Genomic DNA, 21,755 nt, shown 5'->3' on the forward strand with positions numbered 1-21,755 from the left:
TTATACAGATCAATGACACTTGACAACAGGCTTAGCGTAATGACTGTGTTCCAACTACTACAGGTAACTTGACGTTGCTACATGTAGATAAGGGAGACATCATCATACGGTGTATGGCGGGGGTATTTGTCGTACTGGGTGTAGATGTTTTATCCAATATATTTTTAAACATTTCCTAAATCTTTCACTGGATTTGAAGAAAAAAACCGTGTCTTGTAACAGTTTGCTTATTTCACGTTTCCTGACCGAACACTGCCATAAAACCTACTTGGGTGACATATTTGAAGACTACAAATATGACCGATAAAAGGTGTTTTATTGTGACCGCAAGATGTAGAGATAACAGATGTAGAGATGTAGAGATATTGTACGGGATTGATAGTATTTTTATTGAGTATGGGGAACTGATGTGACCAACAGAAGGTGAATTCATGTGACCAACAGAAGGTGAATTGATGTGCCCAACAGAAGGTGAAATAATGTGACCAACAGAAGGTGAACTCATGTCACCAACAGAAGGTGAACTGATGGGAACTGATGTGCCCAACAGAAGGTGAACTCATCTGACCAACAAAAGGTGAACTCATGTGACCAACAGAAGGTGAATTGATGTGCCCAACAGAAGGTGAAATAATGTGACCAAAAGAAGGTGAATTGATGTGCCCAACAGAAGGTGAAATCATGTGACCAAAAGAAGGTGAAATCATGTGACCAACAAAAGGTGAACTTATGTGACCAACAGAAGGTGAACTCATCTGACTAACAATAGGTGAACTCATCTGACCAACAGAAGGTGAACTAGTGTGACCAACAGAAGGTGAACTCATGTCACCAACAGAAGGTGAAATCATGTGACCAACAGAATGTGAATTGATGTGCCCAACAGAAGGTGAACTCATCTGACCAACAAAAGGTGAACTCATGTGACCAACAGAAGGTGAACTCATCTGACCAACAAAAGGTGAACTCATCTGACCAACAGGAGGTGAACCCATGTGACCAACAGAAGGTGAACTGATGTGAACTGATGTGACCAACAGAAGGTGTACGTGATACTCCACCACAGACTTGAATGTTACCGTGATGCAATGTTCATGTGTAGATATACCGGAAGCGTGTTCAGGTTGTCTTTGAAGTGTCTATATTTAAACACACATACGTCAGGGGGGTATGTGCATCGTCAACTGCCATACAAACTGAGTTTATTCAGGAAGCAGCTGGGATTTCACTGCAGTTAACAAAAGATTTTAGCACAAAAACAAAATGGTCTCTGACGTCAATAACGGCAAGCCCGGATCGACACTGAGGTCTATGGAGGATAAGGATTGAACAAAGAGTACAATTTGCCACAAACAAATTATACATTATTCAAACTAGCAACCGACTGCTTTGTACTTTGTACATATACATGTGTGTACATATTTGAAAACAGATGAAATAGAATGGAATTGTGATCTAAGCTTGAAGATTTTGTATCAGGTAACTTTCAGGCATGAATGTGTTTCTATGACCAAATATAACACACATCGTGGAATAGCAACAATTACCGTATGTATTGGTTTATAACCCTTCCCTCGTAAATACTAGGGAGATATGTTTATAAATAGTGCGTGTTTACATGTAGAACACAGGTGGGCACATAGTGCGTATTTACATGTAGAAATTAAATTACATAGTGCGTGTTTACATGTAGAACACAGATGGCGAGCGAAACTACTGGCCTCATAGAACGTGTTTACATGTAGAACACAGGTGGCGAGCGGAACGACTGACCTCATAGTGCGTGTTTACATGTAGAACACAGGTAGCGAGCGGAACCACTGGCCTCATAGAACGTGTTTACTTGTAGAACACAGGTAGCGAGCGGAACGACTGACCTCATAGTACGTGTTTACATGTAGAACACAGGTGGCGAGCGGAACCACTGGCCTCATAGTACGTGTTTACATGTAGAACACAGGTGGCGAGCGGAACGACTGACCTCATAGTACGTGTTTACATGTAGAACACAGGTGGCGAGCGGAACCACTGGCCTCATAGAACGTGTTTACATGTAGAACACAGGTGGCGAGCGGAACCACTGGCCTCATAGAACGTGTTTACATATAGAACACAAGCTCCACTGGTTCGGTTTCCTTGGTGAAAGCTGAGCCGAATAAATTCATATAAAAAATCAGATTATTAAGGAGCTCTTTAAAGTATTCAACAGCAACGGACTTTGGCCTATATAGATATTATTGATCAAATGCATACATCTTCGTTCCTGTCTCGATTGAGCCAGTGAGGTAGGTTTGACGTTGATTATTACACTCTCTAAAGAAGAAAAGCCTAAAGGGACACAGGTCCCGGACGTTTTCAACTTTAGTGAACCCATGAGCACGCACAAACGGGGCGAATCATTCGTGACCAACTCGTGTTATTCCGGGACAAGCCGACTAGCGACTCGTGCCCCTCTCATGGCCATTACGGAAAGGGGCGAGTGCTGACGAATGGGGGCGAATCTGAGATTCGAACTCATGATGAGCCGGTCTGACGTTGCGGGGCGTGTTGAACGTCAAGGTGGTATCGTTCAGGAAGAGGTTCAGGAAACTTAGTATGTATGTTTCGTACTGAGCCAGTAGATGAGTATTGGACATCATAGCCAACATATAACAGTCCCTCATGAAGCCTTATGGAGCCTTATGCCTAATGGAACCATTAATATAGTAAACCAAACATTGACTGATTTTGTGATCGTTGAATTGTGACCCAACACTAAATCAGCGGTTCATGCAGAAACTCAGCGTGTAGGGTCGACCTACCTCATCTTACAACACTCATGAAGCGCGCGAGGCCAATCCTATTGAAGCTCTAAAGGAATAGGCATAAGACGGGTTTGATAAGAAAAGGCGTGATGGGCGACCACGGTGTTCAGACCGGACGAGTCCGTTGCTAATATGCTTGTATTGATTGAGTATTGTTTCAGGTTAATCTATGCTTTGGAACCAATGTAATGCGATTTCTGACTGAATATTTGATGACTTAAACAAACTCTTCTTGTCAGCTGGGATATTTCATACTTGACTGATTGCATTTTCTTTGTAGACAGGTGTTCGTGGACCGTGAAATTACGCCCGCAGCAAAGATAGTTAGGGAGTCACGGTAAACGAGGTAACCTCCTTGCTCGTGTCTTTGATGTTTGAAAGTGCACGTAGTGTAACTACGAGATACACTGACGCTAGAACAGGTGCCTTGACATGATGTGGAAGGGCATATATCAGTCACACCCTGGAGTCCCTGGTGTCCCTGGTGTCCCTGCTCACACTATCTACCCTGGTGTCCCTGCTCACACTATCTACCCTGGTGTCCCTGCTCACACTATCTACCCTGGTATCCCTGGTGTCTCTGCTTACAATATCTACCCTGGTATCCCTGGTGTCTCTGCTTACACTATCTACCCTGCAGTCCCTGGTGTCCCTGCTCACACTATCTACCCTGGTGTCCCTGGTCACACTATCTACCCTGGTGTCTCTGCTCACACTATCTACCCTGGTATCCCTGGTGTCCCTGCTCACACTATCTACCCTGGATATCCCTGGTGTCCTGCTCACACTATCTACCCTGGAGTCCCTGGTGTCTCTGCTCACACTATCTACCCTGGTGTCCCTGCTCACACTATCTACCCTGGTGTCCCTGCTCACACTATCTACCCTGGTGTCTCTGCTCACACTATCTACCCTGGTATCCCTGGTGTCCCTGCTCACACTATCTACCCTGGAGTCCCTGGTGTCCCTGCTCACGCTATCTACCCTGGATATCCCTGGTGTCCCTGCTCACACTATCTACCCTGGTATCCCTGGTGTCCCTGCTCACGCTATCTACCCTGGATATCCCTGGTGTCCCTGCTCACACTATCTACCCTGGTATCCCTGGTGTCTCTGCTCACACTATCTACCCTGGAGTCCCTGGTGTCCCTGCTCACGCTATCTACCCTGGATATCGCTGGTGTCCCTGCTAACACTATCTACCCTGGTGTCCCTGGTGTCCCTGCTCACACTATCTACCCTGGTGTCCCTGGTGTCGCTGCTCACACTATCTACCCTGGTGTCCCTGGTGTCCATACTTACACTACCTACCCTGGATATCCCTGGTGTCCCTGCTCACACTATCTACCCTGGATATCCCTGGTGTCCCTGCTCACACTATCTACCCTGGATATCCCTGGTGTCTCTGCTCACACTATCTACCCTGGTGTCCCTGCTCACACTATCTACCCTGGTGTCCCTGCTCACACTATCTACCCTGGTGTCTCTGCTCACACTATCTACCCTGGTATCCCTGGTGTCCCTGCTCACACTATCTACCCTGGATATCCCTGGTGTCCTGCTCACACTATCTACCCTGGAGTCCCTGGTGTCCCTGCTCACACTATCTACCCTGGATATCCCTTGTGTCCCTGCTCACACTATCTACCCTGGAGTCCCTGGTGTCCCTGCTCACGCTATCTACCCTGGATATCCCTGGTGTCCCTGCTCACACTATCTACCCTGGAGTCCCTGGTGTCCCTGCTCACACTATCTACCCTGGAGTCCCTGGTGTCCCTGCTCACGCTATCTACCCTGGATATCCCTGGTGCCTCTGCTTACACTATCTACCCTGGTGTCCCTGGTGTCTCTGCTTACACTATCTACCCTGGTGTCCCTGGTGTCTCTGCTTACACTACCTACCCTGGATATCCCTGGTGCCTCTGCTTACACTATCTACCCTGGATATCCCTGGTGTCGCTGCTAACACTATCTACCCTGATGTCACTGGTGTCTCTGCTTACACTACCTACCCTGGATATCCCTGGTGCCTCTGCTTACACTATCTACCCTGGATATCCCTTGTGTCGCTGCTAACACTATCTACCCTGATGTCACTGGTGTCTCTGCTTACACTACCTCCCCTGGATATCCCTGGTGTCTCTGCTTACACTATCTACCCTGGATATCCCTGGTGTCCCTGCTCACACTATCTACCCTGGTGTCCCTGGTGTCCCTGCTCACACTATCTACCCTGGTGTCCCTGGTGTCTCTGCTCACACTATCTACCGTGGTGTCCCTGGTGTCCATGCTTACACTATCTACCCTTCCCCATACACAGTCTTACCCTCTAGCCCCTCACCCGTACGCCGTTGTACCTTTCAACCCCTCCCCAATACGCCGTTGTTCGTACCTTCCAACCCCTCCCCAATACGCTGTCTTACCTTCCATCTACTCCACCACACGCCGTCTTACCGTCCATCCGCTCCACCATACGCCGTCTTACCCTCCATCTACTCCACCACACGCCGTCTTTACTTCCATCCCCTCCACCACACGCCGTCTTACCTTCCATCTACTCCACCATACGCCGTCTTACCCTCCATCCACTCCACCATACGCCGTCTTACCCTCCATCCACTCCACCATACGCCGTCTTACCCTCCATCCACTCCACCACACGCCGTCTTACCTTCCATCCACTCCACCACACGCCGTCTTACCTTCCATCCCCTCCACCATACGCCGTCTTACCCTCCATCCCCTCCACCACACGCCGTCTTACCCTCCATCCCCTCCACCATACGCCGTCTTACCTTCCATTCCCTCCACCACACGCCGTCTTGCCTTCCATCCATTCCACCATACGCCGTCTTACCTTCCATCTACTCCACCATACGCCGTTTTTACTTCCATCCACTCCACCATACGCCGTCTTACCCTCCATCCACTCCACCACACGCCGTCTTACCTTCCATCCACTCCACCACACGCCGTCTTACCTTCCATCCCCTCCACCATACGCCGTCTTACCCTCCATCCCCTCCACCACACGCCGTCTTACCCTCCATCCCCTCCACCATACGCCGTCTTACCTTCCATTCCCTCCACCACACGCCGTCTTGCCTTCCATCCACTCCACCATACGCCGTCTTACCTTCCATCTACTCCACCATACGCCGTTTTTACTTCCATCCACTCCACCACACGCCGTCTTACCCTCCATCCACTCCACCATACGCCGTCTTACCTTCCATCCACTCCACCATACGCCGTTTTTACTTCCATCCACTCCACCACACGCCGTCTTACCCTCCATCCACTCCACCATACGCCGTCTTACCCTCCATCCCCTCCACCACACGCCGTCTTACCTTCCATCCACTCCACCACACGCCGTCTTACCCTCCATCTACTCCACCATACGCCGTCTTACCCTCCAACCCCTCCACCACACGCCGTCTTACCTTCCATCCCCTCCACCATACGCCGTCTTACCCTCCATCCCCTCCACCATACGCCGTCTTACCCTCCATCCCCTCCACCATACGCCGTCTTACCCTCCATCCACTCCACCACACGCCGTCTTACCTTCCATCCCCTCCACCATACGCCGTCTTACCTTCCATCCCCTCCACCATACGCCGTCTTTACTTCCAACCTCTGCACCATACGCCGTCTTTACTTCCAACCCCTGCACCATACGCCGTCTTTACTTCCATCCACTCCACCACACGCCGTCTTACCCTCCAACCCCTCCACCACACGCCGTCTTACCCTCCATCCACTCCACCACACGCTGCCTTACCGTCCAACCCCTCCACCATACGCAGTCTTACCCTCCATCCCCTCCACCACACACCGTCTTACCTTCCATCCCCTCTACCACACGCCGTCTTACCTTCCATCCACTCCACCACACGCCGTCTTACCCTCCATCCCCTCCACCACACGCCGTCTTACCTTCCATCCACTCCACCACACGCCGTCTTACCTTCCATCCCCTCCACCATACGCCGTCTTACCCTCCATCCCCTCCACCACACGCCGTCTTACCTTCCATCCACTCCACCACACGCCGTCTTACCTTCCATCCACTCCACCACACGCCGTCTTACCCTCCATCTACTCCACCATACGCCGTCTTACCCTCCAACCCCTCCACCACACGCCGTCTTTACTTCCATCCCCTCCACCACACGCCGTCTTACCTTCCATCCCCTCCACCATACGCCGTCTTACCTTCCATCCCCTCCACCACACGCCGTCTTACCTTCCATCCACTCCACCACACGCCGTCTTACCCTCCATCTACTCCACCATACGCCGTCTTACCCTCCAACCCCTCCACCACACGCCGTCTTTACTTCCATCCCCTCCACCACACGCCGTCTTACCTTCCATCCCCTCCACCATACGCCGTCTTACCCTCCATCCCCTCCACCACACGCCGTCTTACCTTCCATCCACTCCACCACACGCCGTCTTACCCTCCATCTACTCCACCATACGCCGTCTTACCCTCCATCCCCTCCACCACACGCCGTCTTTACTTCCAACCCCTGCACCATACGCCGTCTTACCTTCCATCCCCTCCCCCACACGGCGTCTTTTCTTCCAACCCCTCCCTAACTCGCCGTCCTACCCTCGATTGTTTGTAAGCATTTCCAATTTTATCGTCAATCAGCAAATGATGTGGATGCTGCTTACATCTTCTATGATTTATTGTGCAAGACATGATAGTGTCGAGAAATGCTCCAATGATTTATATTAATAATAATTCATGTACTTTCTATTCGGCACAGGAACATTCATCAATTTACCCTCCACATACACCCTTCTGTCCGGTCATACCACTGGCACAAAGCGAGTCAGGGATGGTATTGACCACACCCTCCAATAACCGGAAACACACAATTGGTCATTCTCAACACTCTGACGCAATGAACCAGCACAGGGAGTGGGTGGTGCACGGTGCACAAAGGCAACATTACATATAATTTCGTGCATGTCAATCAGGAAATATAAACAATACCTTGTGCAGCGTCACTTGTTTCCATGTCCGTCCACATAGATCGTGTAATTACTAGTGATGGAGAATAATCTAATTTCACAGCAGCGTGTTGGGTATCCCTTGCCTCTGCATCAGTGCAGCGCATACAACGCAGGAAGCCAGTCATATTGCACGGTGTGATTTTGACTGGAAACGCGTTTCCTTCCTTTGTGTGTCCTTCTTACACACACTGTACAACTCGCATTGTGAACTGCTATGACTAACTAGGAAGTAGAGTCATACTTGGGGACAATATTTGAAACTACCCAGTGTCATTGTACAGGAAGACATGCGCTCGTTTGCGAAACCAAAAATAGTGTCTCCTTATCTCATGTCGTAAGTTTGTTTGTTCGTTTGTTCGTTGTTTCACACTCAGCAATATTGCAGCTATTTGACGGCGGTCTGTAAATAATCGAGTCCGACCAGACAATCCAGTGATTGACATGATAAGCATTGACCTACGCAATTGGAAATCGATCAGATGCATGAACCAAGTCAGTGAGCCTGACCAATTGATCCCGTTAGTCGACTCTTACAACAAGCATGGGTTACTGAAGATCATTTCCACCCAGGATTCTAACAGGGGTGTATTAACATATCATCAGGTTTAGAAATAGTATTATGAACCAAGTGTATGTCCCATGAGACTTGGTCAAGCAAGATTCAGTTCCTATTCCACGCGTTTAGGCAATATTCGGTACTGGTACACAATTGGTACTCGGTTTGATCTGAGGAAAGACGAGTGAGTGATTGAATGTGACGCCGCAGTCAGCAACATCACGCAGGCGTCCACTGGATGTGTTTTTTGACTAACCACACCAGTTGTTCACACCTTCCACGTTGTCATGGTACGACGACACACCAGGCCACACATTGTAGCCAAACACTCCTGTAGTCGCCTCCAAACGACCACCATTCGTTCGGTCCTCAGCCTAGATTCAGACAGCAAACGAGATGTTTGAAATGTTGGCCATGTAGACCAATCGACGACGGATGATGTTATTGCTGGAAATATTGCATCCAGGAGTTCCCATAGGACTCATCCTACTGCTACCAATCTCTAGGTCATATAATCACAGGCGACTTCTCTATCATTAACAATAACAACCTTCGTCAGTTACACCAAAATATCGTGAGCAACCTCCTACCAATTGGGATCACAACTTTAAAATCAATATGGATGTTGTCGAAGCAGGTGCCAACAGAGAAGAAGAGCCTGTTGCATGTCCTTCAGTGTGGTTATGTCAGGGCGGGTGTTGTCGTTGGTAGACTGCACAAACTAAAAAAGAGGAAACAGAAATGGAACAAACCCATTCTGTCCCAGCCAGTTGTCATCCAAAGTCAGGATATAAAAGCCCTATAAAGTAGGTAGTTCTTCCCATTGACAAGGTCTCAAATATAATAACCATTATATGTAAGCATCACTATATTAATTGTTTGATCAAAGAACTTGGTATAGATGACATATCATTTAATGACACAAACAAGGCCAGTGTGTAAACTGAGGAAGAAATCGGCCAAAACCATGCATCAGTACCATCAACTGTTGACTTGACTTTAAAACTAGAAGACATGTCCATTCCTCCTTTGATTCCAAAGCTCCATAAAAACTCGTACAGAGAGATATATTTTGCTTGGTCCTGCTAATGTACCAACAAATCCCTGTCTAAAAGATTAACCATAATCCTCAATACAATCAGGGAAGGACTTTCTTTATATTCACAGAAAGTATTTGAGACAAGTGGAATTAATACCATGTGGATTCTCAAAAACTCAAAGGATTAGTTTAACTTTTTGCAATCTCAGAAAAGAACCAGGATTAATTCTCTCAAAACATTTGACTTTTCAACATTGTGCACCTCTATCCCACATGACTAAAGGAAAACTTAATTCATTGATCAATGGGGCTTTTCTTGCAAAACGTGGTGACCATTGCTATAGTTACGTATCTATCTTCAGAGTTTCAGGTCAATTTGTCAAAAATGCCATCTGAAGAAAACAATATGCAAAATGACGGAGTTCCTCATTGTTAATTTGCAGGTAAGACATTTAGGCAAGAAGGAGGTATCCACATGGGCACCAATTGCGCTCCCCTTTCCACTGATGTGTTCCTTCTTGCATATGTGATTCAGCATTCCTGCTCGGATTGGCAATGTGAAAACATGGTCATTTGGTCAAGACGTTGAACTTAAGCTTCAGGTGTATCGACAATCGGATATCGTTCAATAACTATCAAACATCAAATTCCCTTCCACTGTTTTACCCACCTGGACTAGAAATAAAGGAGACCAGTGAGACCGCCGCATCTGTTTTATATTTAGATCTATGCATAGAGATTCAGAGTGACAAAATACTCTCCACAAGACGGTATGACAAGAGGGATGAATTTACTTTTCCAACAGTCAACTTTCCCTTTACGTCGAGCAATATTTCTGCAGCTACAGTCCTTGGTGTCTACATTTCACACCTTTTGAGGTACAGTCCAGGATGCTCTTTCTACCAAGATTTCAAAGAGCGTCATGCAACTCGTGCTCATAAGTTGTTGGATCAAGATTACAACATTCAAGGCTTCAGTTAAGCTTTCAAAACGTTTTATGTGGGGGACATTTCCATATTTGACGCATCAGTGACAAGAGTGATGCTCTATTTGAACTTGTACCGTATGTTCCCGTGTTTTTTTCAGGTGAAAAATTGACTTGACTTTGCATGTGTTTGAGATGGGTGACACTGGTAGGGCAAGATACGCTCACCTTTTCGCGAACACCTGGTATCATCATTATTTGACAGTGATTCATAAACACAATCATGCTCATGATATACTCGGAATATTACAATCGATTTTTTTAGGCTGATATTTCTTATGACTATGGAAAGGGTTTTGTCGCTTTTATTAGAGATATATAGAGATGGTGCTTTAGTAAATAAATACTGTTTATATATCGGTTAAAGTGTAGTTATATATGCACATACGTGGGCAGGGGTGGGGCAGGGGTCTAAGGCGCCGTAAAATGTTATGCAGCATCTTTCCTAGCAATGTTTGCGTGAGTTCGAATTAAATATTTCCTCTGACGAAGATCCTTTATCTGTCAGTACCATACCATTACTTGTCGTGTTAACGAAAACGGTAAATATCTATGACCTGCATCACTCTATGTAGGCTTCCCATGCAATGGTATAAAGGAAGTTCGTCTCAGGGCAACTGCGATAATTACCATCTCGGCAATGTAATATTTTTTTTATTTTCCGGCTAATTTGCAGAATAGTCCTTTCAAAAAACAATTTCTGGTTGTGATTTTTCGTACAATTATCTGGGTTCTGTGCTTTCTCAGAAGACCTTTCAAATGTTTGGGGTTTTTAAACTCCTGAAACCGTCTCCTAACTTGTTAATGCTCATGCGAGTGTAACCTTAACACAAACACAAAATATTAATGCTGATGCCTGAGACAACATCTCAGTATATGAAACTGTTCTGGAAAAGTGAGTATTTCTGAAATCTTATCGATTATGAAGCCTTGATGATAAACACCGCTATCATCATGCATACCACACTATAGTATTTTGTGTTTTGTAGTTTTGGAGGATATACTTAGCCATGTTTAACATGTTGCAGTTGTGTTTCCTATATCGATGTCCTATTTTGGCCAGGATCCCCTCCATCGCATTATTTAATTCCAATCTCACAATCTCAGAATTCTAGCGACGGACGACCGATAAACGCTTTCAAGCTGCATATACATACATGTATATATAAACGTCTGATTAAGTAATCCATAAGAAAGGTATACGAAATATTCAAGAGGGCCCCACAGATAACGAGATTTATACACCTCTTATAATACCATATGACACAACGTGACTAATGGCGTGATCATTCCAACAATGACTTGTCTGTTGTAAGATGAATGGTTGTGACGTTTTCAAGGATATCTGTCAATTATTGTTTGAAAATGGATGTGGAAAAGTTTACATAGCTGCATGTCAAAAACACTTGACAGGGATGAGTTATTAATATGAATTGTGGGATAAAGAAAGAAGTGGTATGAAACAGGTGGTATCATATTAAAAAAAAAATTTAAATAATACACTTGGACGCCATTCTTCAGAAGAAATTAAGTTTAATAACGCATCATCAAATTTATACGAAATCAAATATGTTTTAAGACAAAGAAATATCACGCTGTAACATGAACAACTATACAATTCGTGGGAATCTATGAATTGTCATAATTAATGTCGTACTTCAACTTCGTGCATCTGATTACACGTTATATCTGTTCTGTCATCATCATCAACATCATCAACAAAGCCATTGACATTTATCACGGTGATGGATCGTAGACAAGTGAATACAGATCGGTGAAGAAGTAAGGACGTTCTGTTACACAAGTCTAATCTTAGAGATAACTAAACGAGTTCCCGTTAGATAGGTTTTTATCACGAGGGCATTTCAGAACGTGTGAGTCAGAATACCCCAAGTGTAACGTATGTGTGTGTTTGCCAGTTCTAGCTTAAGGCTACTGCAACAACTCACGGACTTGACAAATTCGGCGAGTTTTGGGATGCAAGCATGTTGTGTCTATCGGGGGCACATAATCTGAATGGGTTAGGTGATATGGGGTTTAACGTCGCGTTCAAAAGTATTGCCCTTACATAGCACGTGTGTGTGCGTGTGTTTGTGTGTGTATTTGGTTTGTGTGTGTGCGTGCGTGCGTGCTTGCGTGTGCGTGCGTGCGTGCGTGCGTGCGTGTGGCTGCTTGTACTAATCAAGATTGTGCCGATTTTATAGTGCTCGCACACTGAGGTACCATGCCTTAGTTTAACATGAATACCCCACTCAGACACAGTATACTGACTCCGAGCCGACCAGTCCTTGTTTAACTCCTTAATGTCGAGCGCCAGGCAGTGTAACAACAAGTACCATCATTTAACCTCTTTTGGTATGACGCGGCCGGGGATCGAACCCCGGGCATTCCGTTCTCCAGGCAAACGCTCTACCACTAGACGATGGAGGCGATCTAATCTGTCTGGGAGTAGAGGTGTCTCGTTCACAGTTTCTGCCAACTCCATAATTCAAATAACCGGGTGAGGACCCACAGTAGTCCTGTCCGCTCGCATTGATATTACACCATGTTATCCTCCAAAGCACGGGTAATACAATGAGAACCGGTGCACACAGACAAGTGGTTGACAACATGAACAAAGACCCTATAAGGCTGAAACAATGTGGATGTGGAATGAATGAATATGTTTAAAGATTACTTGAAGTAAACAGTATCTGGCTAGATTTCACAAACAGTTTATTTTAGTTTGGTGCGGCTATTCAAATACAGACACTACCGCGAGTTGACATCGGCGTCGTTTCAGTCACACTACGACGACTCCGTGAGGGGTGTTTTTGTAAGTAAACAATGTCTCTGTGAACTCTTATCCTGGAACGTATGGTCTAGTAATTCGGTTTTGTCTTGACGTGCAGACAGTGGACGTTCTTCCCCAGCCTATAAGCCATCAGTTAACATCCACATAATTAAGTGAGGGAGTTACGGAAGCGTAGTGGGGCCACGGTGAATTTTTTTTGTCTAAGTATCTCCTATGTAGGACTTACTATATCCTACGTAGGACTTACTATCTCCTACGTAGGACTTATTATGGCCTAGAATTACTATCTCCTACGTAGGACTTGGTATGGACTAGAATAACTATCTCCTACGTAGGACTTAGTATCTTCTACGTAGGACTTAATATCTCCTACGTAGAACTTAGTATCTCCTACGAAGGAGATAATAAGTCCTACGTAGGGAGGCTGCCACACGTCGTTTCGAGGTGATCCATACAAATAGAAGGTCAAACGCCATCGCCCGTCTGGTAATCCTAAACTTGCCTTTAGTAATGATATTCTTCCATGTGAATTTGTTTGAAAATAAAGTTATATCTAAGTGTTTCAACCACGATTACCGCAACCCTCTAACTGACCCCATGTGTGTATTTCTCCAGACATATCTATCGGTCCGGCGTTTATTGAAGGTCCGGCGTCTATCGGAGATCCGGCGTTTATTGAAGGTCCGGCGTCTATCGGAGACCTGGCGTTTATTGAAGGTCCGGCATCTATCGGAGACCTGGCGTTTATTGAAGGTCCGGCGTCTATCGGAGATCCGGCGTTTATTGAAGGTCCGGCGTCTATCGGAGATCCGGCGTTTATTGAAGGTCCGGCGTCTATCGGAGATCCGGCGTTTATTGAAGGTCCGGCGTCTATCGGAGACCTGGCGTTTATTGAAGGTCCGGCGTCTATCGGAGATCCGGCGTTTATTGAAGGTCCGGCGTCTATCGGAGACCTGGCGTTTATTGAAGGTCCGGCATCTATCGGAGACCTGGCGTTTATTGAAGGTCCGGCGTCTATCGGAGATCCGGCGTTTATTGAAGGTCCGGCTTCTATCGGAGATCCGGCGTTTATTGAAGGTCCAGCGTCTAGACCTGGCGTTTAATGGAGACTCGGGGCCACAAACCCACTGTAGTCCAATTCGGTGTCTTTGGGATACCCGGCGTCTTTTGGAGAATAAGAGAATATTGTAGGCCCGACGTTTATAGGAGATCTCGCGTCTATTGGAGATCCGGCGTTTATTGAGGACTTGGCGTCTGTTGGAGATTCGACGTTCAAAAGAGACAGCGTATTTGAGGAGGTGAGTGAGTTAAATTTAACGCTGCTTTTAAGAGTATTCCAGTTATATCACGGTGCTTATTGTGGGAGAAAAGCCCGAAGTGATGCAGGTCTCAGACGTTAACCACTTTGGGTATGTTGCTGAAAAAATCTAGAAACATAATCGAGGCGAACCAGGATTGGAACCCACAATCATAGGTTTCTGCACATTGAATTGCGGGGCCTAAGACGACTGGGCCACCCGTGGCCCCCTTAATGTTTTTAAGATGGGCTGCATGATACTCGGGGAGATTGGAGACCTAGCGTCCCTGCGTTAAGTCTTGATCGGACCATTCAGTGTGCGCTTTTAAATTTGGATCATCCATTTACTGTTGTACTGAACCCCTATGTGTATACGATACACGGCGTCTAGCATGGGAAATTCTGCATGTGTTGAAACTAGCAACGCAGCAATGTTTGTGTGTGGATGAATGACATAGTTTATAAGATTGTACACTGTTATGGGTTGTCGTGGTAACGCTTATGTTATATAATGCTGGCAGGGTTTAGTTGTATCGTAAATTTAGTAATTGTTCTGAACACATTTGGTATGGATTAATGTGCTGATAAACATTCAAAAAACATGTACATGTTGTGTATAGATTTGCAGTGACTCATTCAGGTGTAGTTAGGAGAGTAGTAGGTGACGCATTAAAGTAGGTTCCAACGACAGGGTCATTATCTTAGATCCCAGTATAATATTTGTCTTCCGGTCACTATTTGTCCCAAAATGTCCGGAACTGGACACCAGTCGCGGCGTGTATTTCTCCTGATACGAAAAATACAGTCACCCATCCTACTTTGAAAAATAACTGCGCAAAAAAATCCATTATTCATTTTATTTAAAAAATTCCTTCTCTATCACACACAGACAGGTCAGCGTTTCACAGAGGAACGTCCAAAAGTAATTAATTAGGTTTTTTTCTACATTTAGGCTAGTTCTATTAGGATTGTCTGTCCCATTTCTAGTTTGTTTGCTGTTTAACGCCGCACTTAGCTAAATTCCAGCTAGATGTAAATGATCGAGTCTGGACCAGACAAGCCAATGATTGACATCATGAGCATCGATCTACGCAATTGGGATACGATGACATGCATCATCAACCAAGTCAGCGAGCCTGACCACCCGATCCCGTGCATAGTCGTCTTTTACAGCAAGCATGGGTTGCTGAAGATATATTCTATCCCGGGTCTTCAGGGGTCCTGTCCCATTTCTTAATCATGTTTAAGGTGTCCAATTAAAAAGGAAAACGAGTGTATGTGTCTCAATGCGAGAACGTGATGGTGTTATCAACTCGCTTGTGGGGAGGCTGCAGGTAACCTCTTCAGTCACTGGTGGACCGCTCAACACTTTCCCACAGGGGTTGAGTCACCGCTGTGACGTTATTAAAATTGTCCTATCGTTTATATACGATGTGTTTTAATGTGCAGACACAACACTGACTCAAACAAACCCACACGCCCACGCCCAAATCCAGCAACGGTATAAGTGCTATATGTTCCGTGTATGCACGATACACAGATGTTTACTCATCGTGTTACATGTCATAACAGTCCTCGCTAACGCTGTACATCTGAATGAGAAATCGTGGGTTCAGCATAAAAGCAGGTCACCCATGGACATCCCCAGGTATGTTGTGAATGTATAGTTTCCCGAGCTGCCTTCCGTACAGGGACACATACAAATAAACGGAAAAAAATGTAACAGAAGTTTACTCACTGTGATTCAGCGCTACACTCGTCAACAAGCGTGGTTATATAATGCGCTTTCGCAACACAGTGTCGGTGGTGTCCTCTCGTCAGCTGGACCGAAGACTTAGCAAATATACCGCTTCTCTCCAAACCACTTGAGCTCTCTTATACATAAGCAAGGAGGCCCCTGTGCCCATATGTCTGTGTCTGTTTATGTTGAGACCAAGGAGAGGTTTGCTCAGGCGATGAATTGTTAATGTGTCGTTTTATTTGTGACATTCTAGCGTGACACTATTATAATCACAGTCCGGGGTACACAAGCATTGTCTCCTCTCTCCACCACCAGAGCATGACAGTAGAGTACATCAGGTCTTAAGTCGCGGCTCATCTGAACAGTCGTCCGATAACCTTTTTATCAGGTTTTCACTCAGGGAAAAAATAATGTCTGATTGTTTTCTGCTAATTGGGTAGGTTTGTTAACTATTAAAAGAACATCCTGTAACTGATAATGTGATGTGTATTCCTTTGGGTGAGTGAGTATGGTTTAACGCCGCTTTTAGCAATATTCCAGCAATATCACGGCGGGGGACACCAGAAATGGGCTTCACACATTGTACCCATGTCGGGAATCGAACCCGGGTCTTCGGCGAGACGAGCGAACGCTTTATCCACTCGGCTATCCGACCGCCCCTGTATTCCTTTGAACATGGATTGATGGGTCTACTTCTACATTAAATAAACTGCTGGGCAAAAGAAAGTACACCCCCATGTTTGATGGTGGCTAACAGGAAGAAACAGAAAATGGATATTCCATGGTATTTGATACGGGTGTCATTGTTGTGTTTTTCGGGGAGTGTTTTTAGCCAAATAACAGTTTGATGACGTTTGTATTTTTGTGGTCAAATTCAATTTTATTGTATGCTTTCTTTAACCCGGCATTTATGTGTTTTGTTTTAATCTTCCAAAGAAGCCTCTTCCGTAGTAGTCTTTACAACTTCACCAAACCACCTATTCCGGTGCATGAAGAATCCAAAGTTTGTTTGTTTGTTGTTTTACGCCCACTCAGTATTCCAGCTATATGACGGCGGACTGTCAATAATTAAGTCTGGACCAGACAATCCAGTGATCGATGTCGTGAGCATCGAAGCTCGCAAGTGGGATATAACATGCATCCACCAAGTCAACGAGTCTGACCACCCGATTCCGATAGGTGCATCTTACGTCAAGCACACGGGTAAGCTGGAGATTGGGAGAGGTGGAAGAAGTGTGATGGGTGACCACCCGTGAACACCTATTTCCCAGACCACCTCCGTTGTGGATAGGGGGTCGACCCGGAGAGCGGAAGGTCGGTGGTTCGATCCCCGTCCGCGATTTACCAAGAGACGTTAAAAGATGGTTCTTACTTGTTGTTTTCCTGCCTGGCACTGGTGATAAAACAAGGACTGGGCGTCTCGGAGTCAGTTTACTGTGTCCGAGTGGGGTATTCATGTTAAAACTGCGGTCGGGTGGGCTAGAAATATAAAACCGGCATTAGTCCGGATTGGCACAAGCAGTCACACACACGTGCGCGCATGCACATGCACACATGCATGCACGTTGCTATTTAAGTGCAAGAGTCTTGAATGCAACGTTAAACTCCATTTCGCCTCAGATGTCGTACTTGGACGGGCTCAGTTCTCGTTCACGTTGTCGTCCACTGCGTTATCTAGCTAGGTTCGATTACTTATTCGTAACATGGGTAGCCCAGTGGTCTGGACGCCGCAACACGCTAGATACCTTAGTCGTCTGTATCCGATGATCGTAGGTTCGAATCCCAGTTCGCCCTGATTGTGCTTGTAAGCACCAACACTGCTGGGGGTATTCAGAGCCTGCCTCGCTTTGTGATGGGCGCTGAATATAAACCAAAGTCTTGTGAATTCCCGACTCGCTTGAGGACTTAAATAGCAAGCTGTCGTTGTGTAGCTGTTATCACTGAACGGTAACTTTCACCATTGTACTCCCTTCTTGATTCAACAGTTAGGTCTTCACCAACCCATGCTTGTCGTAAAAGGCGACTACGCTTGTCGTAAGTGGCGACTAACGGGATCGGGTGGTCAGGCTCGCTGACTTGGTTGATGTATGTCATCGTATCCCAATTGCGCGGAACGGTGCTCATGATGTCGATCACTGGATTATCTGGTCCAGACTCGATTATTTACAGACCGACGTCATATTGCTGGAATATTACTGACTGCGGCGTTAAACAATAAACAAACAAAACAAACAATATTTACACTAATGTAAAACTTCCTTGTTTGGTCCAATGGTACTCCCTTCAGTAAACAATGGTCACATCGTCCAGGCGTGAGTGTCTGTTCTGTGTTGGATATAATGCCGCTATATTATACAGCTATATCACGATGCGTCAGCTTGAATGTTACAGGGAAGCCCAATAAGGAACAATTGCTTTAGACGTTTAATGCATTGGTAAAAACTAGGATCAGGGGTTGGCCTTTTCAACACTGACAAACCAAAGTCCAAGGGACGCAACTCTGTTCAGCTAAATGTGGCGTGTGGGGCTACTTGAAACCCTCTACCCTTCATCCTCGCTGAATACAAGATGACTTTGATCCAGAGGATCAACAAATACGGGGCAAAGAAATTTTGCAGCATGCCTACATATTGATGCAAGTACCTATACTGTCATAAGGCGTACATGTGTAACAGTTTAAATGTTTATATAGTATAATTTCAGAGCTCCAGATAAGCTTCGTATCTGCGTAAAATACGCATCAGAAATGCAGAAATACGCAGTAAAATAAAAAACAAGCGTATCAAATACGCAACGAACATTACAGATACGCTACAAAAATAAAACTTGTGCGTATCATCAAAATATTGTGAAGTAACCTGCGTATTCGATTAGCAAATTAGCAACTTATTTTGAAATTATAAACGGACATTCCGTCAACCTTGCTAAACTCCACGATGACAGTTACATCATGATCATTTGCCATCACACTTTCTTGTGGAAGTATCGTGGTATTTTTGAGTCCTATCAAGCTCTCGAACCCACACGACACCAGTTTGCAGGGACTAGATGAATAGTGTTTTTAAATATTTAACTTAAATACCCACATGTGTAAAAACTAGTGGGTAACAGAAATTTGAATACCCAGATTGAATTACTGATACCCAATGATTTTAAAATGCATGGGTAAAATACCCACAACACCAAAAGCTTATCTGGAGCTCTGAGTATAACAGTAGAATACAAAAATATTATGAAAACAAAACTAGTAATATGTTTTCACAACAATGACTTCCTGAAACATTTGTTATTGTTTTAAGGAACAAGAGGTATTAATAAAGTTGACACAATCAAAGTGGTATACATGATACTGTTGACATTCATGTATCTACAGTGGTAACGTTATTACTATTTTTCATAATTAATCTTTTCAAAGTAATAGCTACCTTGTTGTAATATTATTTTATAATGACCGAGATCAGTGGAGACATGCATATATTGTAACAATTGAAACCCACAAGGTCGAGAGTGCGATTTTTTCAAACCATGAACCATACTTATCTACGAGAGTTACCTTCCTAATGGTAAAATGTTTACCCCTGTAGCCTGACACGTCAATTATTCACGATGTACAAAAGTGCTAAGAACTCGCTACACTGAAACTGGGTCAACGTTTCCCGCATAGCGATAGACAGTAGGCCTGTCCCCGACCCTTTGATCAGGCAGACTTCGCTGTCGCTGTAAGGAAAAGGGTCGACGTTTCCCGCTTATCGGTGTTGTGGGTCTGTCCCTATCCCTTTCGTCAGGCAGACTTCGCTGTAAGGAAAAGGGCCAAGGTTTCCCGCTTATCGATGTTGTGGGTCTGTCCCTGTCCCTCTCGTCAAACAGATCATTTTCGCGGAAATTTCATCGCAGCGAAATGCTGCTGTTTAATTGGCAAATAGGTCGGATAGAGATAAGACTGGTACCCTGCACTTCGCCTCATAGAGTGGATGCAGCCGAGGCGCAGAGGCCTACAAACCAGTTTAGGACAGAGCAGATCTCCCTCTTATAATTGTTCGAGAATAATACAAACGTGTTAAGTGTAATAATTTACAGTTAGGAATGGGTTTTTTTTTAAATATTTTCATAATAATTATGTATTTCGTATGTACGCATATCATTATACATATAATTCGCTGTGCAGAGTTGCGTCCCTTGGGCACGCCAGAAACCTATGATTGTGGGTTCGAATCATGGTTCGCCCCGATTATGTTTCAAGGTTTGTCAGCACCATACCCGTGCTCGTGGGTTTCACCGAAGTGGTAAACGTCTGTGACCTGCATCACTTCGGGCTTTCCTCCCACATTAAGCTGACACGCCGCGATATAACTGGAATAATGTTAAAAGCAGCATTAAACCCAACTCACTCACTCACTCATTATACATATAATTAAAATATCTGGACACCATCATTGACTCAAAACTCACATGGGATAAAAATACAGTACAGTCGGATGTTTCACCTACATCTATAGGATTGTCCACATGCAGTTAATGGTAGTTCAGGGTGTAGTTTATAAAAATTACTGTAACTGTGGACACTCCTACGTAGGTGAAACATCCCGCCCCATCAACACCAGAATCAAAGAGCACAAAACTTCAACCATCAAATCAGACAGTAAATCAGTCACCTCAGACCATATATCAGCAACTGCCCAAATCACAACATCAACAGGGAAAACGTCCAGGGCCTACTTGCACAAAGCGATCTTAGCGCTATCATGATCGTAACTCCCATACTTTAACATAGGCTTGCAATAGTCTTAGCACTAAGATCGCTTTGTGCAAGTGGGCCCAGATCCTCTCCAACAACCCCCATGACTTCACTAAAAGAAAACTAACAGAGGCAGTCCACTTTCGCTGCCACAAGCCATCAACCAACAGTGATCAAGGCTATTTCATCCCATTCGCCTACTATGAACAGTAAGCAATAAGCACCCAGCTATGTATGCTGTGTAATTAGCTTCCTGTTTACTGGCTTCATCGTCATGTGTTCTCTGTCCGTGACGTTGTACAGTATTATCAAAATGTACGATGTATATGAATCACATGAATTAGGGCTGGGACGAGTCCAAATTTACTACCCGGGTACCCACCACCTTATTACCCGACCCTACCCGGGTAGATATTTAGAGATAGGTACAAACTGTCCGATTTGACCTTAGCCCTGGCAAAATGTATTAAGATACACGTTTAAACGATCTGGTCATGCATACACTGAAGTTTTATCTTTATTCAAACGGAGCCATTCAAACATATGAAAGACAGGAGGATTGGGTGCATTGTCAGAAAGAAATGGGAACATTAGTGACTATAGTGTAACCATAGAGGTTTAGATCATTTTTGTCATTATCGATATATCACGTGATCCGTGTAGTCTTGTGAGCACCCGGGTCCTAGCCAGGACCCACCCGACCGAGTACCCGAGTTACCCGTCCCAACCTTACATGCCTGCTCTACATTATTAAAACACATGTAGTGATA

At 45.1% G+C, this 21,755-nt stretch overlaps 1 protein-coding gene across 1 annotated transcript in view; it reads right to left on the reverse strand.

Annotated features, from left to right (window-relative positions):
- LOC139473647 (high affinity cAMP-specific and IBMX-insensitive 3',5'-cyclic phosphodiesterase 8B-like) overlaps nucleotides 1-7,921 on the reverse strand; it is a 229,089-nt gene extending 221,168 nt beyond the window's left edge. The window contains exon 1 of the mRNA XM_071256338.1: nucleotides 7,819-7,921. Within this exon, the coding sequence (XP_071112439.1) occupies nucleotides 7,819-7,855 (37 nt within the window). The 5' untranslated portion in view covers nucleotides 7,856-7,921. The remainder of the gene's footprint in view (nucleotides 1-7,818) is intronic.
- Nucleotides 7,922-21,755: the final 13,834 nt, after the last annotated feature.

The sequence above is a fragment of the Haliotis cracherodii genome, unplaced genomic scaffold, assembly GCF_022045235.1.
Source record: "Haliotis cracherodii isolate W230 unplaced genomic scaffold, xgHalCrac1.p SCAF_1, whole genome shotgun sequence".
Lineage (NCBI taxonomy): Eukaryota > Metazoa > Mollusca > Gastropoda > Lepetellida > Haliotidae > Haliotis > Haliotis cracherodii.